This window comes from Colius striatus, chromosome 4 (genome assembly GCF_028858725.1).
Source record: "Colius striatus isolate bColStr4 chromosome 4, bColStr4.1.hap1, whole genome shotgun sequence".
In the NCBI taxonomy this organism is placed as follows: domain Eukaryota; kingdom Metazoa; phylum Chordata; class Aves; order Coliiformes; family Coliidae; genus Colius; species Colius striatus.
In genome coordinates this window covers 96,255,017-96,279,757 of record NC_084762.1, presented here as the reverse complement: position 1 = coordinate 96,279,757, position 24,741 = coordinate 96,255,017, and the positions used below count along the sequence as shown (strand labels likewise).

The 24,741-nt window shown below is 54.0% G+C and overlaps 1 protein-coding gene across 2 annotated transcripts; it reads left to right on the top strand.

The window, feature by feature from the left end:
* Positions 1–2,418: 2,418 nt before the first annotated feature.
* Positions 2,419–18,792, top strand: TOP1MT (DNA topoisomerase I mitochondrial). 2 transcript variants are annotated; one of them, XM_061995062.1, is made up of 14 exons: positions 2,419–2,573; positions 4,660–4,775; positions 6,643–6,764; positions 7,164–7,286; positions 9,027–9,214; positions 9,862–10,006; positions 10,816–10,959; positions 12,086–12,271; positions 13,112–13,180; positions 13,928–14,042; positions 14,726–14,853; positions 15,927–16,021; positions 17,238–17,387; positions 18,690–18,792. In XM_061995062.1, the coding sequence occupies exons 3-14, from the start codon at positions 6,699–6,701 to the stop codon at positions 18,790–18,792; spliced, it is 1,512 nt and encodes a 503-aa protein (XP_061851046.1). In that variant the 5' UTR covers positions 2,419–2,573; positions 4,660–4,775; positions 6,643–6,698. The 2 variants fall into 2 exon arrangements, with proteins under 2 accessions (XP_061851046.1, XP_061851045.1); XM_061995061.1 differs by lacking the exon at positions 2,419–2,573 and adding an exon at positions 3,580–3,668 and having other exon boundaries at positions 4,651–4,775.
* Positions 18,793–24,741: the final 5,949 nt, after the last annotated feature.

Here is a 24,741-nt window from a genome sequence, read left to right as displayed (position 1 = left end):
TGGGGTGTTTTGGCTAAAGCCAGGAATTGAGGCTCTGCTTAATTTAGTGCTCACCTACATGTGCAGGAGAGGTGTCACCAGCCTCTTTGGATGGAGAAACCTGCCTTCCCAACTCCTTCCTTGGTGGCACTAGGGCAGCTGGTCCTGCTTGGGGGAGATGCCAGGAGTGGGGAAGGGCAGGCAATGGGTCTGCCCCATGGGCTGGTGCAAGGGCCTGAGCTCAGCTCTGAGCCTTGCCTGGCATGGGCTGGAGGAATGAGGCTCTGGTTGCTTTTCACCTGCTGCCCTGGATAAATGGGGTTTTTTTCTTTGTGCTATTGCTGATCACAAGCTGGGGGATGGGATGCTCTGCAGCCTGGTGAGCATCTCACTCGGTTGGGAGGTGACAATGAGCCAGCAGAGACAGCTCCAAGTTTCCTTGTGGGCAAAGGGACATCATCCCCTCAACCCTGGGGAGGTGCAGACTCAGCCTACAAGATGCAGGCTTGGTTTAGGCTGTGCTTGCTGCTCCCTCATTCATCTCTTGCTTTGTTGTTCTTGTACAGTCATTTTGCTTGGAGAAGACCTTGAAGACCATTGAGTTCAAGCCCTCACCTCCCTCTGCCAAGCCCACCACTAAAACATGGCCCTAAGCACCTCAGCTCCATGGCTTTGGGATCCCTCCAGGGCTGGGCACTCCCCCAGCTCCCTGGGCAGGTTTAAGAACCCTCTTGGTGATCATGGGCTGAGGTTCCCAACTCCCAGCCTGGCTTGGAGAAGTCTTGGGAGAAAGGATTTGATAGGGGCAGGCTGGTGCTTTGTAGTGTTTGCAAGTCCTGCAGAGATCCCCCAGATTGTCCTGACCTCTCTGCTGACCAGGGAAACATTCCTCCTATTGCTGATGGCAGGGGTGATGGATCTGGCCCTTCCTGCAGCTTGTTGAGTGGCTGAGGCTGTGTCCTTCCCTGTTGTACCAATGCACAGGCTGCCTTCTTGGGCAAGGAGTAGAAGAACCTGTTCCCACAGTGCCAGATGTCCCAACACAAGATTTCCACCTCCACAATGCTCAGCCTGATGCCACCTCTTGTCCTGCTTTCTGTTGGTGCTGCCAAACCTTGCAAAGCTGGCCCCTTCTCAGGGCAGAGACTCTTGCTTGGGGCCTTCCCCAGGTCATCTGGAGACCTTGTGGTCCTGCTCATCTGTTGTTAAACACCATCCCAGGCTGCCTAAGGGCGTGGGGGAGTCTCAAAGGGATGCCAAAGCCATGGTGCTGAGGGCTGTGGGTTAGTGGTGGGCTTGGCAGGGTGAGGTGAGAGGTCTTTGATGGTCTTCAAAGCCTTTTCCAACCCCAATGATTGGATGATTTGAGCTGCTTCACCCTGTAAAGCTGCAACCTTGGGGCCAGTTCCTAGAAGGGCTGGTCACTGCTGCTTTGGGGCATCTCCACTCACCACAGCACACAACATGAGGCCTTGTTTGGGAGCAGTCCCCCTCATTCTGCATGTCAGAGGTGGAGGTTGCTGCTCACCAATGTGAAGTGGCTCTTGCTTTTCTTGTAGGTCTCAGCACAAAGCCCAGAGAGCAGAACCTACAGCAGGACAACAGCTCCCAGTGAGTGAGGCTGGGGTTGGGGTAGGAAAGCCAGAGGGATTGTCATCCCCTGGATACAACCCTGCCTGGGACAGGTTCCTCAGCACCTCCTCTGGTCACTTGGGCTTTGGGATGATGCCTTTCCTTTGCCAACATCAATGTTTCTCCCCTTATGGCTGCATCCTGCAGGTCCCAAAGCCAAGTGATGGTGTTGGAGATGGGGCTGCATCCCTCTCCACAGAGCCTGAGGTGGATTTGGGGGTCAGCACTGGGAGGGAGGGTGAAGAAGAGCTGGATCCCCCTGTCCCACAGCAGCAAGGGGATGCCAGAGACTCAAAGAGGAAAGGAAGGAAGAAGCAAAGGGAAGGGAAGCAGGAGGATAAGGGATTGCTGAGAAAAAGGAGGAGGGAGAAGGATGACTTGGTGGAAAAGCCTGGGGAGGTGCTGGAGGGTGTTGAGGAGGGGAAGAGTGCTGGAAAGGGCAGAGGGAGAGGAAGGAGCAGCAGCCAGAGACACGGTGGTGGGAGGGAAAAGCAGAAGGGGAAAGCAGAGAAGGGCAAGAAGGGGAAAATGAGGGGTGAGGGGAGGAAGAAGGTAAAGAAGGAAAAGTTGTTGGAGCAAGAGCTGGAGGAGAAAGGAGTAGAAGGTGAACTGGAAGGGAAAGATGGGGTGGGAAAGGAGAGTGGAGAGGGAAAAGGAGTAAAGGAAGAGGAGATGGATGAGAAAGGGGACAAAGGAGGGGGAGAGACACAGGGTGAAGAGATTGGGCAGGAGCTGAAGGAGGAGGAGGCAGAGAAGGGGAAAAAGAGAAAGCAGAGAATGAAGGGGAAAAAGGCAGAGGGGGAGATGAAAGAGAAGAGCAAAGGGAAGAGTGAAGGGGAGGAGACAGCCCAGAAAACCAGCAAAAGGAAACCTAAGGAAGAAGAAGAAGAAGAGGGAAAGAGCAACAAAAAGCCCAAAAAGGAGGATGGAAAGAAAGAAGAGGCAGAGAACAAGTGGAAGTGGTGAGTGTGCTGTGTGCCCTAGGCCTGGGGGCAGGTCTCACACTGGTGCCCTTGGGGTTTCACTTTTCTTTCTCAGGGTAAAACGGTGAGAAATCATCTTTCAGCACCATTGTTAGCTGCTCTCATCATATCTGCTTAAGCCTTGGGCTCATCTCTCTTGGCACCCTCCTGGGTGAGCTCCTGTGTGCCCTGCTCTAGCTGGTTCTGCTCTGGGGGTTGAGTTGCACTAGATGAGCTTTCCAGGTCCCTGTCTGTTCTTTTGCCACCCTTTGCAGCAGTTTTTGGATGATCCAGGCAAGGTTTTAGCCAGGAGAGCACTGGGGAAGGGTGTGTGAGTGGAGCTGATGGAGCCTGTATGTTTCTTCTGCAGGGGGCAATGGCTCAAGGCACTGATGTCCCTCACTCCCAGAGCACTTTGGGGCAGAGAAAGGAGCATTTAAGGGGCTGGAGGCTTTGGAGCTTGTTGCAAACCTGAGTTGTGGGGAGCTGCTAGAGTGTTATCCCAGCCAGCAATACCCATGGGTGCCTTTGGTGGGGAGGCATAGAATCCCTGAATGGTGGAGGTTGGAAGGGACCCCCTGCTCCAACAGCTTCCCCTGGCTCAGGGGGCACAGGAATGTGTCCAGTGGGGTTGGAAACCTCCAGAGCAGGAGCCTCCACCCCCTCCCTGGGCCAGGGCTCCTTCCCCTCAGCACCAAAGGACTTGCTGCTCCTGTGCCAGGGGCACTGCCTGTGCATAAAAAGCATGACTAAGCAGCTTTATTCCCCCCTGAGTAATGCCAGCTAGGGGCTGGCACTGAAGCAAGCAACTGGGACATTGCATCAGCTCCTTTCCCAGCAGGTTTTTATCCCCCTAAGCACATGCAGAACTACACTTCCCACAAGGCTGTATGGCTGTGGCATGTGGCCATTGCCACATCCCTGCCACCACCGTGCCCAGCTGGGCACTGGGCTGCCAGGGGAGGATGAAGCAGCCAAAGAGCAGCCTCATGGGATGCTCAGGGGGATGTACAAGTGCCTGGGCTCCTCCCTGCTCCCACACAGGGTCTGTCACCCCCAGCTTGGCCCTGGACACATTCAGGAGGGTGCAGGTGGTGAGTGGGAGCCATTCTCTGCTGGGGTGGAAGGGCTTTGGGAGGAGAGGCAGAGCCCTTGTGCAGCTACAACTCACCCCCTGTCTCTGAGATGCTTCTTGTTTTGTCTTGAACACCTTTTTCCCCACCTCCCCTTGTGATCTCCTTCTGATGCAATCCATCTCTTCCACCCTGGAGGGAGGAGAAAGCTCACAAATGCTTCCAGGGGCACCTCTGAGGATTTTTGAGCCCCAGGGTGAAATCTTGTCGTGTTTTCCCAGCCACCTCCATTTATTGACCATTAATGGGCTGATGTGTGCCTGGCTGGGGCTGAGCTGAAGGGTTTGCTAACAGCAAAGGCTTCCCCACACAGCTGCTTGTGCCCCCTGCCCTGGGTTATCTTCCTTCAACAGGATCTCTCTGCTTTGCAGGGTGACTCTTGTCATTGATTCCTGTTCCAAGTGGGGTTTTTAAGCCATATCTTAAAATCATCCTTTCCCAGCTGAAGCTTGCAGTGACCTTAAAACACTCTCCTTTCTTTCTGTGTGTTGAGATCAGGGGTGTGAATAGTATGGGGTGATGGTCTCCTGGAAACAAATGGTGTGTGATGTGAGCTCCTCCTCTGGAATAGGCACATTTGCATTAGAAAAGGGCACAGTTAGCTCTGGGGATGGAAGGGGAGTGGAGGGGGTGTGTTAAAACCTTTGCAAACTGGTTTCATCACTCTGTTGGGTGTCTCTGCCCTTGGCCATGAGTTTGGTTGGTTGGCTCCATCCCTTCACTCTCCTCCTGTGTGTCCTTCCATGTGTGTCCCCTTTCCCCAAGCCCCTTTTTCCTTGGGTTGCATTGCAGCCATTGAAGGGCTGGGGAAACTGAGGCAGTAGCAGGGACAACAGGATTTCCCACCTGAGTGTTGTGGCAACTGTGGCTCAGGGAGAGCATCTCCCAGCTGTGACCTGCCCCAGATGCCAGAGGTGGGGATGCTCTCCCGAGTCTCTGTGCACTTGTCTCAGGTGGGAGGAGGAGAAGAAAGAAGATGGGATAAAGTGGACACAGCTGGAGCACCGAGGACCTTACTTTGCCCCTCTCTACCAGCCCCTGCCTGAGGATGTGCAGTTTTATTATGATGGTATGTGTGCCTTGTGCTGGGACCTGGGCTGTGGGGGGCTCATCCTCTGCCTGCCCAAAGAGCTGATATCTCCTCTGGTATGGAAGGGGAGCTGTTGCAGACCTCAAATCAATAAACAACCTTAAATATCCCCTTGGAGAAAGCCTCAACTGTGAGTTGGAGTGGAGGGTTCTGCACGGGGTTGGTATTGGGGGGTTACTGGGGAGCTCCTGATGGTTGCAAGGTGCTTCATGCATCCCTTCCAGGCAGAGCACCCCAAGCAAGATGGTTTCTGCAGCTGGTTTTGGGGTGCTGTCATTGCAACCACGTGTGCATCTGGGCCTTGCAGCTCTGCCTCAGCCTCTCCTGGCTGCAGGACCCTCAGTTTGCTTGTGAGGAAGCAATGCAGCTTTATGCAGTTGCCTGGAGTCTCTGTGTCTCTTTTGTGCAGAACAGGCTTTCCCCCCTCTCATTAAGATGCTTGTTGGGTTGGAGCATTCAGTCAGCTCATGCACTGTTCCCCTGCAAGCCAGGAAATTGTGACTGTGGCTTTTGAGAGCTGCACTTTGCCTCTCCCATGGTCCCTTCAGTGACTGACACAGCAGTTACCCTCCAAGGGTTTGGCTGAGGTTGACAGGGCAGAGGCAGGTCTCTGCTGTCCTCCCTTTCCCACCATCCCTGGGGAGATGAGGACAGCCCAGCACTCTCAGCTTCATCCCTGAGCAGTGTCCTGCCAGCTCAAAGGAAGGAGGCAACAAGGACCTTAGGGCTTGACCAAGGGATGCTGGTGATGGGAGAGGGGGCTGAAACCCCACGGGGTCTTTTCCCACAGCCCCCTCACTGGGGTTTTCTATCCCTTGTGGGATCTTTACAGTAGAGAAAACAAAGCCAATGTGGGGAAATGAAGCGACTGGCAACGCTGTCACCAGAGGGCACTGCTGGGACATCCATGAGGAGACTGGCTTTGAGCTCTGAGGAGCTGCACAGGGTTTGGAGCCTTTGGGCTGGTGGAGACCTCTCAGTGGTGTTGTGTGTGTGCATCGAGGCTGGTGGCTTTGGCCTGGGATCTTGGGGGAACCTTGGCTCGTTTGCTCAAAGGTGTCATCCACCCTGGATGAAAACAGCCCTGAGCACAGGCAACAGCCCTGAGCAGGGAAGGACAGTGGCTGAGCTGGTGTGTGGAAGTTGTCATGGGGCTGCTACAAGGTGACCCACCATATCCAGCAGCTCAGGAGAGCAGGAACCCCCTCCCAAAACCAGGGTGTCAGTGCAGGTAGCACTGAGCCATCCACAGGAGCTTCTGCCTGTGTAGTTTGCCCAGAGATGCTACTCCAAAGTCTTGGTTTCCTAGGCAAAGCCAAGCTGTTTCTTGGCTTCCCAGGCCTTTAGGAGAAGGTGATGGCTTTGCTGCTTTCCAGACCAGCTGAACAACCACAGCATGCTCCCATACCTTGAGTTTTCCCTGATGATTCCACCTGCATGGGAAAGGTTCTGAGGTGAAAGCTCTGTGAGCAGGACCCTGGCTCTTCAGCACAGTGCTGGAAGTGATGCTGGTCAGAAGGCAAACCTTTGTGTTGTCCTTGAGAGCTGCTGAAAGCCCAGTGGCCTTGACATAAAACAGCATTTCCACTCTCCTGGGGAAGAAATGAAGGGTGTGATTGCAGATGGGCTGCAGCAGCAGCATCCTGCTGTGCCAGACACTGGGTACTGACCCACAGGCAAAGGCTGTGCCTGCTCTAGGGAGGCTGCTCAAGTCCTGGCAGTGTCTGTTCTCACCCCATGCCTCTGTTTGGGCACTGTGGTGAGCATGGGGACTGGCACAACAACTGCCTGGGGCTCTGGGAGTGGTTGTTTGCCCATAAGTGATGCTGAGCATCTCTTTTCCTAGGCAAACCCCTGAAGCTGAGCTTGGCAACTGAAGAAATTGCCACCTTCTATGCCAAGATGCTTGATCACGAGTATACAACCAAGGAGATCTTCCAGAACAACTTCTTCAGTGACTGGAGGAAGGTACCTTCCCTCTGAGGGCTCCCTTGCTGCCCTTCTCCACACCATTAACCCTGTCATCCCCAGGCAGACCTCAGCCTGTGGTGTGGGGTGAAGGGTTTTTTGGAGCTTAGCTCTTTCCTTAATGACCTTCTACATGAAATGATTGCATTGCCTTGCTGCTTGTGGGTTTGGGATGGGGCTGGCTGCCTTGCAGCATCCTGGAGGACTTTTGCCACTTGTGCTCCTGCCAGTTTGAGTGCTGGATCTTGCAAAGAGCTTTGCAAATGGTTTGGAGCACGTGTCCCTCCTGAGGATTAACCCCACAGGAGCTGGCATGTGAAGGAGAGGCATAGGCAGCATCTCTCTGCAGAGCCAGCTCTGCCTCCTGGCTTTGCTCAGCCCCTCTCATCTCTTGCTCAGGCAATGACCTCAGATGAGCAGGAGGTAATCAAGGAGCTGGCCAAGTGTGACTTCAGGGAGATCCACAAGTACTTTGTGGATAAAAGTGAGGCCAGGAAAGCACTCCCCAAGGAGGAGAAGCAGGTGAGGACTGTTTCCTATGATGCCTGAGGCTGGCTGATGTGTTTTGGGACCAGCTTGGGGGATTTTAGCTCCTGCTTGTCTCCTTTCTATGTGGTGTGCCCTGACCTGGGAGGCCTTTGGACCAGCTCTGTCTCCATGATCATCACACCCCTCTTCATTAAGGCAATCTGCAGAGGCTGCATATTTTAGGGCTTTGCAGGGTACCAGTTACCCTTGAAGGCTCTTCAGAGGGACACCTTGCTATAAAACAGTGTAGGAGAGTCTCCCTTCCCCAGGCTGCCCTCCCTGCCATTCAATGATTGCATTCATCCCCAAATCCAGCCTTTCTCACCTGCCTCTTCCCCATCAGAGCCCCACAGCTGCATTTGGACAGGTCTTTGAGCCCAGAGGCTGGGTGCAGGGCTCAGAAGCCCCAGGGCACTGCATGCTGCAGCCCACAACCCCCATCCTGAAGCACTTGCCCACCCCAACTCCTCTCCAGCTCTCTTCACACAGGTGAATCTGTTGCTTTCACCTGCCCATGTTGGCACCCAACATCTCACCACAGCTGAGCCTGGTCCCAGCCATGCTCAGGCTGGTGCAAGCAGCACTGCTGGGAAGGGGCTGCTGCAGAGGGGCCAGGGGGGGTTTACACAGTGTGGGGGAACAGGAGCTTTTCCCAAGAATGCTGGGTTTGGGGGGCAAAGAAAAGCTTTGGCCCCATGTATTAGTGGTGGGGCTTGTTCTGTTTAACATCTGTATCAATGGTCTGGGTGAGGGGATTGAGGGCAGCCTCAGTCAGTTTGCTGATGACACCTGGTTGGGTGGGAACATGGATGTGCTGAGGGCTGGAAGGGGCTGCAGAGGGCCCTGGAGCCATGGGCTGAGGGCAAGGGGCTGAGGTTGCCCAAGGGCAAGTGCTGGGTCCTGCCCTTGGGCCACCCCAAGGCCAGGCAGCTCCAGGCTGGGGCAGAGGGGCTGGAAACTGCTGCAGGGAAAGGGCCTGGGGGGGTTGGTGCCAGGGGCTGAACAGGAGCCAGCAGCGTGCCCAGGGGGGCAAGAAGGCCAGTGGCAGCCTGGCTGGGCTCAGCAGTGATGGGATCTTCCATGAGGGTCATCACTGGGCACATGAGAAGGGTTTTATGAACTCCTTGATGGTTGTTGTCCAAGATCTCCAGCTCTTAGAGGAGGCTCTGTGCCCATCACACCATGTTTTACCTCCCATTTTCCCCCCTGGGTCACTTTAACCTTGATCTGTCCTCTGATGAGGCTCACAAGAGCTTGCAGAGGGCTGGAGGGGAGATGATGTCACCAGGTTGACACTGAGGGGCTCAGTGGCACTGCAAGGCCAGGCAGCTCCAGGCTGGGGCAGAGGGGCTGCAAAGCTGCTGCAGGGAAAGGGCCCCTGAGTTGATGCTGTGAGGAGCAGCTGAGGGAATGGGGGTGTTGAGCCTGGAGAAGAGGAGCCTGAGGGCACAGGAGCTCTCTGCAGCTCCCTCACAGGAGGGTGTCAGTCTCTTCTCTCCAGTAATGAATGACTGGACATGAGGAAAAGGGCTGGAGGTGCCCCAGGGGAGGTTGAGCTTGGAGCTGATGCAGAGCTGTTTCCCTGAGAGTGTTGCCAGCCCCTGTGCCAGGCTGCCCACGGAGCTGGGGGAGCTTTGCCTTCTGCAGAGACAGGAGGCTAACAATAGGCAGACACGAGCTGATGGGCTTTTGGCTTCACCCTGTGGGATGATGGTGACATGGTGCTGCTTTCAGAAACTGAAGGAGGAGGCAGAGAAGATCCAGGAGGAGTATGGGTACTGCATCCTCGATGGGCACCGTGAGAAGATTGGCAACTTCAAGACAGAGCCCCCAGGGCTGTTCCGTGGCCGTGGCGACCACCCCAAGATGGGCATGCTGAAGAAGAGGATCATGCCAGAAGATGTGGTCATCAACTGCAGCAAGTGAGTTGCCATGGCAAGAGCTGAGCTCGTGGGGCTGGGGTTAAACAGCACATCATCTCTGCCTGGAGCTGGTGGGGGGTTTTGCCTGTCCCCTGCAATGGCTGCATTGCACATCCTGAGGCTTCAACTCACTTGGGCAGCCCCTTCTGTCACCTCCAGATGGCTGCTTTGCAGGTGGGTGTGACTTTTAGCATCTCTGTGGGGGTGTGAGTGGCCAAGAAGCCGTTCAAGCAGCCCACACTGCTCACCCTGACACCAGCTGCTGACACCACAGGGCTCCTGCAGCCTCTCTGAAGAAGGGCCAGCTCTCTGCTCCTCCTGGGCAAACCCTTCCTTCTCGTTTTATGGGTTGGCTGGAAGCATCAGGACACTTGCTAGAGCAAGGAGAAGCAGGGCTTAAGAGGGTTTGCCCTCTAAATTAAGTGAATGGGATTGTTCTACTCTACATGAAGACATTGTGGCTTGGATTCAAAACACTCCCCACCAGCCCTGCAAATTCTCCTCTTGGCCCCAGCATCCAAACCCTTATCCAAGTGATGCTGCAATGGGGATGACTCTCCATGGCTCACTGTGAAGAAGCAGTTGAGCTGATGACCTGTTTCTCCTCCTTTCATGCTCCAAGGGTTGTAACCCTGCTCTGTCTACAGGGACTCCAAGATCCCAGAGCCACCAGAAGGTCACAAGTGGAAGGAGGTACGCTTTGACAACACGGTTACCTGGCTGGCCTCCTGGACAGAAAACATCCAGAACACTCTGAAATACATCATGCTGAACCCCAGCTCCAAACTGAAGGTGGGAGAGCTGCTGCTGTTCAGGCAGAGCTGTTGCCTGTTGGGCTTTTTTGGGGGGGTGGAAAAGGGGAAAGGTGGAAAGAGGAGGGGAAAAACAGCCACGTGGCACATGGACAACAAAAGGTGCTTTTCCAGCCTTGCAAGGAAAAGGGGGTAAACTGAATGAATTGGGTGGGGAGGGGAAAAGGACAGACATCATTCTTCAACATCCATCAAGGGATGGATTGCTGCTGGCAGAGCCATCCCTGTGCTGCTCATGTGTGTCCAGGGAAGGCTGCTGGAAGCTGAGAGGGTCCAGAGGAACCAGAGTCTATGGGGCTGAATCCCTTTGTGTCAGTAGCTGGAAGTGTGGGGTCACCATCTCCAGTGCCATGGGAGGAAGGGAGTGAATGCTCTGGGGAAGGGAAAGGAGATTTAAAGCTATTCCCAGTCCTCAAAGCCAATAAGGACAATGCAAGCACATTGGGCATGAGTGAGCCAAGTGCATTGTGTCAGGCCACGCTGGTGGTTATCCAAGCAGCACTGCCCATGGCCATGTAGTGTTTGACCCCTTGCCTCCTCTCTTGCTGTTTGCTAGCTGCTGGAGGACACCTCCAGGCTATGAGAAGCTCAGATTTGCCCAGATCCACCCCTGCAGAGGCCACAGGAACCCTGGATGAGCTTTTTATGCCCCGACTTTACCTCGTCATGGCTTTTTCCTCATGTAAACAATGAGATTTGAGCAATATTTAGATGCTGGGAGGTGTTGCCACATGAGGATTTAACTGGTAGGGGTGGAAGGGAGCTGAGGCACTTGGTGTCTCTTTCCAGGGAGAGAAGGACTGGCACAAGTATGAGGTAGCCAGGCGCCTAAAGGATGTTGTCCACAAAATCCGTGCTCAGTACCAAGCTGACTGGAAGGCCAAGGAGATGAAGACCAGGCAAAGAGCAGTGGCCCTCTACTTCATTGATAAGGTATCTGCAGCCTCACCCTGCTCCTCAGATCCTCCACTCCTGCTGAGGTTGGGATTTAGCTGGACTGATCCACCCCATCCTGTGACTGGGGCAATTTGGTGTCTGCACTAGCCAGGGTTGTTCCTTGTGCAGCATCTGGCTGTAGTCAGGGAAGGTGCTGACTCCTGTGGGTTGCTGATGCCTGTGTGAAGACAAAATTGGGTGTCAGGGGAAGGGCTGTACTGTCCTTCTTGGAATCTACCTGTGTGTATGTGTGTGTGATGGCAAAGGCTCCACTGCAGAGCTGGGCAACTTGGCTCTGGGGGGCATATTTTAGAGTTATTTGTGCAGTGAGATCACAGAGTGGTGGGGTTGGAAGGGACCCCCAGAGCTGCTGCAGCCCCAGCCCCTGCTCCAGCAGCTTCCCCTGGCTCAGGGGGCACAGCAACGTGTCCAGCTGGGGTTGGAAACCTCCTGAGCAGGAGCCTCCACACCCTCCCTGGGCAGCCTGGGCCAGGGCTCCCTCCCCTCAGCACCAAAGGACTTGCTCCTTGGGTTTAAATGGAACTGGTTGTGTTGCAGCTTTTGTCCATCACCCCTTGTCCTACTGAGAACACAAAGTGTGTCACCTCATCCTCCTGTCACCCACCCTTTAGGGACTGATCAATGAGGTGCCCCTGAGCTCAGGCTCCTCTTCTCCAGACTGAACAGCCCCAGGTGCCACAGCCTTTCCTCACAAGGAAGATGCTCCAGTGCCCTCAGCACCTTGGCAGCCCTGCACTGGCCTCTCTGCAGCACTTCCCTGTCTCTGCTGAGCTGGGCAGCCCAGCACTGGCCACAGGACTCCAGCTGAGCCTCAGCAGCTCTGGCAGAGCAGAGGGGCAGCACAACCTCCCTGGCCCTGCTGCCCACACTCTCCTCAATGCCCCCAGGCTGCCATTGGCTTCTTGCCCACGAGGCTCATAGATAAACTTCTGGGTACAACCATTGGTTTCCAACATGGTCCCAGCAGCCATTCACTGAGGCACTGACCTGAGCAAGCTTTCTCCTGCCCCCCTCACCCTCACCCATTCCATATCCAGTGGAATAAAACTGGCAAGGGGAGCTGAGGTGGGCTGTGATGGGGTGACTCTCTGTCTCCTTCCAGCTGGCCCTGCGAGCTGGCAATGAGAAGGAGGAAGGAGAGACTGCAGACACAGTTGGCTGCTGCTCCCTGCGTGTGGAGCACATCAAGCTGCACCCTGAGCTGGGTGGCCAGGAGCACGTGGTGGAGTTTGACTTCTTGGGGAAAGACTCCATCCGCTACTACAACAAAGTGGCCGTGGAGAAGATGGTGAGTGAGGCAGAAGTGGAGGCAGTGGCCCTTGTGGCAGTGTGGTGCAGGGTTAGCTGGCTGGCTTTGGGTCACAAGGTGCTCATCAGTCCCCAAATCTGCACCTGAAACCTCTTGCAAAGGTGCCTCCTCGGATTAAACACCACGGTTGGCAGCACGTTGGGTGATGAGGACACAAACATGCTGATCCTGTCCTGGAGGAGAAAGGGGGAAGCTTTGGGGTAGGCTTTTCAAGGTTGTTTCAGCCCATGAAATGGCCTCAGGTTGCCCCAGGGGAGGCTGAGGTTGGAGCTGAGGCAGAGCTGTTTCCCTGAGAGGGGTGTCAGCCCCTGTGCCAGGCTGCCCAGGGAGCTGGGGCAGTGCCCAGCCCTGGAGGGATCCCAAAGCTGAGGTGCTGAGGCCATGAGTGTGAGAGGAGGACTTGAACTTGATGATCTTAAAGGTCTTTTCCAACCAAACTGGTTCTGTGATGCTATGAACCATGGGAGAGGAGTTCTGCCTCCTGCTGAAGCATCCTCAGTGGCCATCAGGACTTGAAGTGTCCCCACTGTTATGTTCCTTTTTGCTTTGCTCCTGGGATAGATGACTTGAATGGTACTTGTGGAGAAACTGGAGGGCCAGGGAGAGCAGAGATGGGGGGAGAACAGCCTGTGGCACCAGGGGCTTTGTGGTCCCAGGGGCAGCCCTTGAAGTTGAGAAGGTTGGTGGTGTGGTAGGTTGTGTGCTGCAGGAGTCTGGATCAGAGCTTGACTGGATGAGGAAGCAGATAGAGATGAGGAAGGTGTCTGGGAGCAATTTGCTCCTTATCCCTGACCAGGGCCATCCTTTCCTTTTCTTTAGGTGTTCAGGAACCTGCAGCTGTTCATGAAGAACAAGGACCCAGCAGATGACCTCTTTGACAGGCTCAATGTGAGTTGGCACCTCTAAGCTTTTGAATGGACGCTGATGGCCTGGAGGGAGCAGGAGCAAAGCCATGAACCTGCAGGCTGCCAGGCTGTGGTGCTGCATCAATCTCATCCTTTACCCTAGTTTTAACTATCACCCCTCCAGAGACATCACTGATTATTTGGGAGGTGTCTGTGATGGTTTATTTCCATCCTCTTTACATCCTGGTAGCATCTCCCCTTCTCTGAACACAGCTTGGCTGTCTGCCTGCACCCACAAGTAACCTGGGTCTCTGCTAAGGAGGTGGCTTTCTGGTCCTTCCCTCCTCTAACTCATCTGCTTGGGCTTTTTATTTAGCCTGGGAAAGTCTGCCCACACACATGGTGCTCAGGGCATTGCTGGAGGTGTCAAACCTCAGCTGTGTGATGCTTTTCTGCACCTCACTGGGGCTTGGCAGCAGTGTGAGAGGCTGCTGGAGCACAGGGGATGCTCCAGGGACGTGCTGCAGCTTTCCCTTCCCAACTACACCCCTGCAAAAGCCTCCTTCCCTCCTCTTCCTCAGGATGGAATCTGTGGTGCTGCCACCCATGCTGTCCCTCTGCCTGCATCCCTTACAAAGCCACTTGCCCATCTTTGCCCTGAAGAGGCTGCTCCTCTCCAGTTCTACAGGATTTACCTGTGATAGGCTTTCTGGGTACAGGTCAGGCTGCCTTCAAACCTCAGATGACTCTGACCTTCCCTTTCCCCCCTCCTTTATCTTCTTTCCTCCAGACAAACATCTTGAACAGACACCTCCAGAGCCTGATGGATGGTTTGAGTGCCAAAGTCTTCAGGACCTACAATGCCTCCATCACCCTGCAGGAGCAGCTCAAGGCACTCACCAACTGTGAGTTGCTGATGATGGCATCACCAGCTGCACTGTGCAGACAGTGGGCTCATGATGTTCATCTGTTAACCTTTGGGGTCCCTGGAAGTGCCAGCCCTTTCTTGCCAGGAGCTGCACTGTGTTGTAGGGTGGTGTGTAACTTATGGGGGACACTTACCTGCTCAGTGATAGTCTGAACTAGCAAGATGGGAGTGTAGTGGCCTCAAGTTGCCCCAGGGGAGGTTGAGGCTGGAGCTGAGGCAGAACTGTTTCCCTGAGAGGGGTGTGAGCCCCTGTGCCAGGCTGCCCAGGGAGCTGGGGCAGTGCCCAGCCCTGGAGGGACCCCACAGCCTGAGGTGCTGAGGGCTGTGGGTCACTGGTAGCTGTGGCACTGTGAGAGGTCAGAGCTTGGTCTTGATGATCTTAAAGGTCTTTTCCAACCAAACCAATTCTGTATTCTATGACTCTTTCCCCCTCATCCTTGCATTGCTGGTTGGTGGCTTATTTTTGCCTGCCCTGAGTCCTGTGCCTCATCACTCGTGTATCAGACTCAGTGGTGCTCCAATATCCTTCAGTTTCCACAACCAGCATTGCTCCTCTCTAAGAAAGGAGGAGGAAGACAAAGAGCTTGCTATTCTGGTCTTGTTCCCTGCCTTTCCCAGCTCCTAGAAAGGAGACATAGTGATGCTTCCATTTGTTCCCAGCTGAAGACAACGTTGCAGGGAAGCTGCTCTCCTACAACCGTGCGAACCGAGCTGTGGCCATCCTGTGCAACCATCAGAGGTCTACACCCAAAACCTTTGAGAAGTCCATGCAAAACCTCCAGGCCAAGGTGAGACACACCAGCCTGAGACCCTCCATACCTGACCTCACCTCTGATCTTTTTTTCTTAGGGGGATGAGAAGGTGAATAACCAGAGGCATCATCTGGAGTCCTGTGTTGGACTCCCCAGCTCAGCAGAGCCAGGGCAGTGCTGCAGAGAGGCCAGTGCAGGGCTGCCAAGGTGCTGAGGGGCTGCAACACGTGTGTGAGGAGCAAAGGCTGCAGCCCTGGGGCTGTTCAGCCTGGAGAGGAGAAGCCTGAGCTCAGGGGCACCTCAGCAACACTCACAAGTCCCTAAAAGGTGGATGTCAGGAGAATGAGGCGACACTTTGTTGAATGGTGCCCAGTGGCAGGACAAGGGGTACCAGGCACAGCTGGCACACAGGCAGTGCCCCTGGCCCAGGAGGAGCAAGTCCTTTGGTGCTGAGGGGAGGGAGCCCTGGCCCAGGCTGCCCAGGGAGGGTGTGGAGGCTCCTGCTCGGGAGGTTTCCAACCCCAGCTGGACACGTTGCTGTGCCCCCTGAGCCAGGGGCAGCTGCTGGAGCAGGGGCTGGGGCTGCAGCAGCTCTGCAGGGCCCTTCCATCCTCAATCATTCTAAAGAGGTCACATGGATAAGAGTGGCAGGGAATGAACCAAGAGTAGTAGCTTTTTCACTCAATGCAGAGACATCAGCAACCCAGAGGTGGAGAGTGATGGGCTGACCTCAAGTGCTGGCTAAGGCACACTTGGCACAGGGTTATGTGTAGGTTTATTTCATTGCTTGGTGCCTTCAAGCCAAGCTTGGGTGCCTTTTGCAATGGCAGAGCTTTGACACAATGGGCTCAGGACCAGGGTTTTCCCATCTGGCTGATGACAGGAGGAGCAGCTGAAGTTTCATGAGTCTGCTATGGAAGTACCTCAAGCTGCCACTTTAATTGTCTCGAGGCTTTGTTCACACACTCCTGCATGGCCAAGATGTGGCTTGAGTAGATATGGTAAGAAACTGAGGAGTGGTGTGGCAAACAAAAAGGAGGGAAGAGGGAGGCAGCTGAAACCTCTGTGGAGGCCAAGAGCATGGGCTCACTTTGTATTTACCTTCACAGATCGATGCCAAGAAGCAACAGGTGGAGGAAGCTCAGCAAGAGCTGAAAAAAGCTGAAGATGAGCTTGAAGAGACAAAAGATGCCAAAGCAGAAGGGTGAGTGAACCCCCTACAATGCTCTTCTGCTGAGGGATCTCTCTGCAGATGGGGATGGGATGGTCCAACACCCCATGGGCATTTCTGTTCTGGTGAGCTGAACATCTTGGGTATCAGGAGCCTCTTGTCCCATGGCAGATGTGAGTGGTTCCTTCAGAGAGACTTCTTTGCCACAGGGCACATCTCACAGGACACTGAGACTTCAAGCCAAGCTGCTGCTTTGGAGTTATCCCCCAAATACCATGGTGCAAAGGATTCCCAGCTTCAGATGGGATACACAAACTGCCCTTGATGCATGTTTTACATGTAGGACCTTAGAGGGGTGATGGATTGTGGCCCATCTGATCTCTGTAGCAGTCATTGCATGGGGTCTGTCTGCATTTGCTCCCCCTTTCCAACGTGGCTTTCCTGCCCAAGGACAGGGAGGAGACAAACAAAGCTTGTAGTTCATGTTTTGCTCTGGGGCTCCTTTCCCTTCCCTTCCCTGGGGCTCCTTTCCCTTCCCTTCCCTGGGGCTCCTTTCCCTTCCCTTCCCTGGGGCTCCTTTCCCTTCCCTTCCCTGGGGCTCCTTTCCCTTCCCTTCCCTGGGGCTCCTTTCCCTTCCCTTCCCTGGGGCTCCTTTCCCTTCCCTTCCCTGGGGCTCCTTTCCCTTCCCTTCCCTGGGGCTCCTTTCCCTTCCTTTCCCTGGGGCTCCTTTCCCTGGGGGCTCCTTTCCCTGTGCCCATGTCCTGTGTTGCTGAGATGCAGAAGAGCAGGTTGTGAGATGGTGATTGCCCACAGAGGCTGCATTGGAGGGAGATGGTCTTTAGATGCTGGCTTTTGTACTTGCCCAACCTTGGAGGGTCAAAGTACTTGAGCAATAGGTTAGTGCTGAATGGCAGCTTTGAGACTGCTCTTCTGGAGGGTTTCAGGTGAGTATAGAGACTGTCCTGAACTGAAGCTCCCTGCCTTGCCATCATACTCTCCAGGAACAGTATAGAATCATAGTATCACAGCATGATGGGGTTGGAAGGGACCTTCAGAGCTCATCCAGTGCAACCCCCCTGCAGAAGCAGCTCCCACCTAGAGCAGCTCACACAGGAATGTGTCCAGGGGGGTCTTGAAGCCCTCCAAGGAGCCTCCACAACCAATAGACCAGAACTGCTCTATATTTTCTCCCTGCTGCTTCTTTTTCCCCTTTAACAAGTTGCTTCTGTGGCTCTTCCTCTACCCACAGCCTCGTGGAGAAGAAAAAGAAGCTGTTGGAGCGTCTGGAAGAGCAGCTGGCCAAGCTGAACGTCCAGGCCACGGATAAGGAGGAGAACAAGCAGATAGCTCTGGGCACATCCAAGCTGAATTACCTGGACCCAAGGATTAGCATAGCTTGGTAAGTCTTGGGCATGCTGTGGGGCAAATGCTCCTTTGTAGAAACACAGAGTTGTGCTGGTTGGAAAAGCCCTTTGAGGTCATGGAGTCCCAGCCCTGAGCCCTCACAGTGCCACAGACACCACTGACCCACAGCCCTCAGCCCCACAGCTTTGGGATCCCTTGTCCTTTAAGCAGAAAACCAGCTGTATCATTCCAGCAATGACACTGTTTATGCTTGGACACTGTCACTCAGAGGCTCCCATGGTCCAGGCAGGGATGGGGTCTGATGCATTTGTTTTGCTCTGCTCCTGGGCCCTACACAAACAAGGAGGTGTGTTATCAGTAAATCAACTCTGGGCTCTGTCAGGTATTTCTAGTCCCTCATCACCTTACCAGTTCTTCTAGGCTCCCTCCTTCTGCTCCTCTTCATCACCTCTTGCCAAGTGAGTCAGGATGAGGCAGAGGCACAAAGTGCATGGAGTAAAAGCATGAATGGGAGCAAAAAGGACTGAGAAATAAAACAAGTCCTGGTCAAGGACACATCTGAGCACAGCAGGACCCTTCATCAGACAAATCACAGCACCATAGAATCATCTTGGTTGGAAAAGAGCTTTAAGATCATCTAGTACAAGTGATGCCCTCACAGTGCCACAGCCAGCACTGAGCCACAGCCCTCAGCAGCTCAGCCCCAGGGCTTTGGGATCCCTCCAGGGCTGGGCACTCCCCAGCTCCCTGGGCAGCCTGGCACAGGGCTGACACCCCTCTCAGGGAAACAGTTCTGCCTCAGCTCCAGCCTCAACCTCCCCTGGGGCACCCTGATGCTGTTTCCTCTTGCCCTGTCATTCATTAGTGGGGAGAAGACTGACTCCCACCTCACTCCATCCTCCTGTCAGGGAGCTGCAGAGTGCTCATGTCTCCTCTTCCCAAGGCTGAAACACCCTCAGGACCCTCAGCTGCTTCTCATCAGACTTCTGCTCTTTAGGGGTGTGACTGGACCTTACCCTGCCTGCAGAGAGGGGTGAACACACCTCAGTGTGCTCCTCTCTGGGAAAGGCTTAATCTCTTCAGAGAAACATTCCCAAGCCCTGGAGGTGCTGGGGGAAGCCATCAAAATTCAAAGCCAAGGCTTCCCCATGCTGCAACTAACTGTTTGCAGGATGCTCCTGCTGGGTTTGGAGCAAGAAAGAGCCCCAAAGCTGGTTTCTGAAGGAGCTTGGAGCTGAGGAGAGTCTGTTTGGGTGAAGGAGGGGCTGCATCACAAGCAGAGAGTGGGGAGCAGAGAAAGGTGGGTTTCACATCCCCCCCACTGTGCTCTGTGCAGGTGCAAGAAGTTTGGTGTGCCCATTGAGAAGATCTACAACAAGACACAGAGGGAGAAGTTTGCCTGGGCCATTGACATGACTGATGAGGACTTTGAGTTCTGAGGCACTGCCTTTCACGTTCCCTTTGTGCCCATTTGGTGCTCTTTGGTCCTTTAGGTGCAGGGATGGATCTGGGGTGGAATATGTCTAATGAAAGAGTTTGCTATGTCTGCTTTGTCCTTTTTTGATGTCAAAAGAAGGAAACACCCAGTTTCAAGCTGACACAGGGATTGTTGCTGCCTTGGGACACTCCTCCTGCCTGCAGCAGCTTCAATGGCAACTTTTGATTCCTCTTCAGGCTTGCCAAAGTCCTTTGAGTCTTTCTTCCTCTGGAGTCTGGGAAGAAGATGGAATGAAAGCCTTAATTGTGCTGATAAACAAGATCAGAGCTAATCCTGTCTCCTTGATGCTCTGCAGCCCTGCTGCCCTTTGGGGCAAACACAGGGAAATGCCAGCACTGAGAGAGCTGCAGTGGCAAGACCTGGGCTTGGGTCAGGGGTGTACTGACAGGAAGGGACAAACCTCAGAGTTTCAGGGTGTTTTGTGCCCTTTCACCTCCAGGAGAGGAGAAAACTGTGCAGTTACACACAAATACAATCCAAATGGAAAGATGCTGGGGGAGGGAGTGAATGTCAAAGCAAGAGGAGGAGGAGGGTGGGGGAAGATGCCTGGTTTAAAAAGCAGGTTTCCCACGGGAGGGCTGAGATTCACCTTGGCATGAGCAGAAGTGTCCCTTAATCACCCCTTGTGTGGTTAGACCTTGGGTCAGGGAGAAGGCAGCTCATTTGGGGCCACACTTTCTTTCCTCTGCTTGCTTCAATTGGCTCTGGCCCAACTCACTGTCTCCACAGCAGAAATTCAACTATCCAGCCTCAAATTGACCCCTGGGGAAAAGGATGGTGCTGGGCAGTGGTACCAGTCTTGCTGGAGTGGGATGACAGCTTGTGTTACCAGGCTGCATCCCCCAAAGCCTGCTCCTGCTGGGCTGGTGTCATCTGCTGCTGCTTTCTGCCTAATTGGCTGCTTCTCAGACTGAGAGGGGAAGAAGAAGAGGTATCAGCAGGTACCTGGCAATAGCTGGCTGCACATACCAGTGGCTCTGAGGTGTGTGAGCAAGCTGTTGCATTGGCAGCAAAGCCTTCTGGCAGCTCAGGGCTCATGGTCAGGTCAGAGTCCAAAGCTCTTCCATTAGAGCCATTTGTTCTTGTGTTTCAGAGGAGTGAGCCAGGGCTGTGAGCTGGTGTGTGCAGAGTCTGAGCCAGGGCTGTGAGCTGGTGTGTGCAGAGTCTGAGCCAGGGTTGTGAGCTGGTGTGTGCAGAGTCTGAGCCAGGGTTGTGAGCTGGTGTGTGCAGAGAGTGTCTGGATACCACAGAACAAAGTGCTGCCCCAACCTCTGACACCCACCAGGGAGATATTTGTCACTATTCATGAGCTCCCCCTGAGCTCAGGCTCCTCTTCTCCAGACTGAACAGCCCCAGGTGCCACAGCCTTCCCTCACAAGGAAGATGCTCCAGTGCCCTCAGCACCTTGGCAGCCCTGCACTGGCCTCTCTGCAGCACTTCCCTGTCTCTGCTGAGCTGGGCAGCCCAGCACTGGCCACAGGACTCCAGCTGAGCCTCAGCAGCTCTGGCAGAGCAGAGGGGCAGCACAACCTCCCTGGCCCTGCTGCCCACACTCTGCTCAATGCCCCCAGGCTGCCATTGGCTTCTTGCCCACGAGCCCACGTTGCTGCTCATGGGCAGTTGATTCTCCCCCAGCACTGCCAGGTGTGTCTGTGCAGAGCTGCTCTGCAGCAGGTCAATCCCCAGCCTGTGCTGCTGCAGGGGGTTGTTCCTTCCCAGCTGCAGGACTCTGCCCTTGTCCTTGTTGAACCTCAGCAGGTTCCTCTGTGCCCAACTCTGCAGCCGCTCGAGATCCCGCTGACTGGCAGCTCAGCCTCTGGCAATCAGCCAGTGCTCCCAGTTGGGTGCCAGCAGGGAACTCACTGAGGGTCCCTCTGTGCCCTCACCCAGGTGGTTGATGAAGATGTTGAGCAAGACTGGCCCCAGAACCCATCCCTGTGGAACTCCACTGGCCACAGGCCTCACACTGGACTCTGTGCCATTGCTCAGCACCCTCTGGGCTCTGTCACTCAGCAGCTCTCCAGCCACCTCACCTCCACTCATCCCAGCCACACTGCCTGAGCTTTCTGATGAAAAAATCATGACTTCACTTTCCAGTGAAGTGTCTTTCTTTTCTTTGTAGGCATGTGGAACCTTCTGCTTTGCTTGAGGCACTTGCTAGCTCCAAGTCTTAGTCTCATTATGGTTGGAAGAGACCTTTCAGATCATTGGCTCCAGCCACCAAGTCAAAGCACAAATCATTTTTGGCCAGTATTTGAGTAGTGAAATGAAAGAGTGCAAAGTGTGTTACTTCCTTTTCTTTTTCATTCTAAAGCAAAACAAACACAAAAGGGCTAAAAAGGGAACAGAAGAGGTTCCAGAGAAGCACAAGGAAGAGTTTCTTCCCTGTTGAGGTGAGGGAGCACTGGCAGGGGCTGCCCAGATGGGCTGTGGAGGCTCCTTCTCTGGAGACATCCCAACCCAGCTGGATGAGTCCCTGTGTGCCCTGCTCTAGGTGCTGAAGCCAGATCACAGCATCTCAAAGGGCTGGAAGGGACCTGGAGAGCTCACCCAGTGCAACCCCCCTGCCAGAGCAGCAGCACCTAGAGCAGGGCACACAGGGACTCATCCAGCTGGGTTGGGATGTCTCCAGAGAAGGAGCCTCCACAGCCCATCTGGGCAGCCCCTGCCAGTGCTCCCTCACCTCAACAGGGAAGAAACTCTTCCTTGTGCTTCTCTGGAACCTCTTCTGTTGCAGCTTGTCCCCATTGCCCCTTGTCCTGTCACTGGACAGAGCAGCTGGAGGATGTAGTGGGGCTCCATCCCCTGCCTGTTGCTTCTGCATCAGCATCCTGGAGAGATGGGAACACAAAGCCCTTCACATTGGCCCCTTTTGCAGGCACTAAAGCCCTTGTTGCAAATCTAATGGGGAAGAAAACCTATGTAGACAAAGTTAGATAAGCAGAGATGTCCTTTATGTAATGATGTGCACCAGAGACACTGGATCATTCCCAAAGAATGGGCAACGAAGCATCAACATGAATAGATATTTGCAGCCAATATTCCTTTGTTCTCTCTGCCCTGCATAGGAAGCCTGCTGAGAACTGTTCAGCACAGCTGCTCTTTTCCTTGCTTGGTTACCTGTTAATTTTACACATAGATTGGTCCCTTATTGCACAAGCTATGCACATGCATTCCATGGAATGGTTTCAGCTGGCAGAGCCCTTTCAGCCCATGGGGTGCAGCCTCTGTCCCAGCCCCATCAGCCACCAGCCCATTGCCCTCAGTGCAACACCCACCCAGCTCTGAAACCCCTCCAGGGCTGGTGACTCCAGCAGCTCCCTGGGCAGCTGTTCCAATGCCTGACAGCCCTGGCACCAAAGCAATCCCTCCTCACACCCAGCCTCAACCTCCCCTGGGGCAACTTGAGGCTGTTTCATGTTCTGTTGCTTGTTACTGGGGAGCACAGACCGACCCCCACCTGGCTGCAGCTTCCTTTCAGGTAGTTGTAGAGTGAGAAGGTCTCCCCTCAGCCTTCTTTTCTCCATACTCAACAGCCCCAGATCGCTCAGCCCTTCCTCAGCTGAGACCAAATCCTTTCCTAGCTTGGGAGCCCAGCCTCTGGATCCTCTCCAGCACCTCCATGTCCTTGTAGAGAGGGGCCCAAACTGGACACAGCATTGGAGGTGCAGCCTCAGCACAGCCAAGTCCAGGGCAATGAGCAGCTCCCATGTGATTCTCAAATCACTTGGCCAACTGATCTAAGCTGTTGATTACCTGATGTTCTGGACCAGAATGGTACAGGGGCTCAGGACAGTGAGCATCCTAATGGTTAATATAAGAAACCCTTTTCTTCTCCCTTCACAGCAGTTGCATCCCAGCATTGTTCTTGGATGCTTTATGGCTTTGCAGTTGCTTGAATCTCAATAACTCCCCTTGTTATGAATCTTCTCCCCATGGTGCCTGATTTCTCATGCATGTTCTTCCCTTTGGGAGCAGCTTTACAAAGGAGGCCTAGTTTGGCTTAGTGATACTGATGCTTTCTCCTGGGGATGAGTCAAACCCTTGATGTGCAGCCAACAGATTATTGACCCTCACTGATGGGGGGGAAAAGAAGTGCAACAGCCTTTTGCTTCCCCACAGCAGCTGGGGACTGGCAATGTCCATCAGGGCTGTGTGTGGTGGAGAGGGGAGAGGTCCTGGGCAGGTGGTCTGAGGTAGGGACAGTCATCAAAGCTGCTCTTTCATCTGCTTAATGACAGAGTACCTTTGCTCACCTGCAGGTGGTTTGGGAGAGATGGGCTTCTTTTGGCTGATTCATCTTTTAGCTGGTGCAGAGAGGGAAGTGGGTGGGATGAAAACTCCTCAGTGAGAGGAGCATTTGCTGTCCAACTGCTGCTTCTGCTCTGCATCTGCTCCCTGGTGAGTGATCAGATTAAAGGGAAACAAACCAGCTGTAGTCTGGCAGATATGTGAGAGGCTGGGAAACCCCTGTGGGGATGTGAGGAAGAGAAATGTGAAGGGTTTTTCCTTCCCTTTTCCTCTTGCCTTGAGGTCTGATGTTGCAAGAAAAAGGAAGGAGGGGGAATAGAAGAGAAACTTTCAAGGGAAATGGTTCTGTCAGCATGAGAGGAAAGGAAGAGAGCAATATTTAAGGTGAGGCTATCACTGCTGTGCTTAAAACCTGTCTCTGAACACAAGGGATGGAGGCATTTCCTTCTGCACCCTGGTTCAGCAGGGGAGAAGATGCACCATCTGTGGCTTGGCATCAATAAAACGTGCTGAAGGAGCCCCCTGGCTTTACACAGTGGTACTCTGTGTCCATCAGCAGTCAGCCCAGCTGAGCCTGCTGTAAAATGAAGCTCAAATAGCACAGGCATTAGCCTTTGCCATGTGTTTAAGTGCAGCCCTGCTGATGCCAAGGAGATTGGCTGCAAAGGATTAACCTCTGAGAGGCTGCATCCCTGTGATGACATGAAGGATGGTCTAATGAGGGGCAGAAGGAGGGATAAAACTCCAGGATATCAGCTTTGTGCCCTGGGAAGGAGAAGTCCTGCCACTTGTTCTGTGCAGCTGGGGAAGGCTGCTCAACGTGGGTGTCCTACAGGGAATGAGGTTCTGGTTCTTCCTTCTTTTTAGGCACAGCAGCAGTGTTTTTGGCCAGCTGCACACATGCATCATTCACAAGAGAATAAGGAAGCAGGAGCAGCTGAGCTGAGCTTGTCCCAAGCTCAGAGGATGGCTCTTCTAGACCTTCATGCTGAGCCACTGCAGGCTGGGGCATGAGGAATCCCAATAAAGTGCTTAATGTTCTTAATCCAAGCCTGGATTAAACTGCAATTGTGACTGATTGGCTTGAATCAGAAAGAAGCCTTTGTGTAACTGCTTTCCTAGCTGCAGGAGGGCTCAGAAGATCCTTCTGCTGCTATGAGCTTGAGAAGAGTGTGGTGTGAGCTCTCTGCAAGCTGAGGCAGCTTGCAGCAGTTCCCTGGGGTTGCCCTGGATTGTCTCAGATAACTGATGCCTTCCAAAGAGAAGAAGCCATGTTTCTAGCTTGGTGGATTGCATCCAGACCACCCCTTCTACTTGTAATCAGGGCAGGTTCTTTATCTGCCAAGGTGGGTCAGACAAGGAAGGCTCTAATCCCTTCCCACAGGTCACCTTGTATATAAATAAGCTCTTGGGCTGGGGTTTGTTTTTCATGTAATCTTATCTCTTTCTTAAGCTAGAGCTGGACTTTTCAACTCCTGCAGGCTTAGTTTTGCTGAAGTGGAAAAAAATAGGGTGTCAGTTATCACAACTGGTTTTCATTTGGGCTCATATTTCCCCCTTAGCAGTCCCCCAGCAGAAACAGCTCCTGAGTTTCATAGAATCACAGAGTGGTGGGGTTGGAGGGACCTTCAGAACTCAT

Bases quoted from the DNA above. Each gene is read 5' to 3' on its own strand.
- TOP1MT (XM_061995061.1), top strand. From the start codon at position 3,580: ATGTACAAGTGCCTGGGCTCCTCCCTGCTCCCACACAGGGTCTGTCAC. The intron at 6,765-7,163 runs GTACCTTCCCTC...TCTCTTGCTCAG, and splicing joins TCTTCAGTGACTGGAGGAAG to GCAATGACCTCAGATGAGCA. The intron at 16,022-17,237 runs GTGAGTGAACCC...CTCTACCCACAG, and splicing joins AAAGATGCCAAAGCAGAAGG to CCTCGTGGAGAAGAAAAAGA.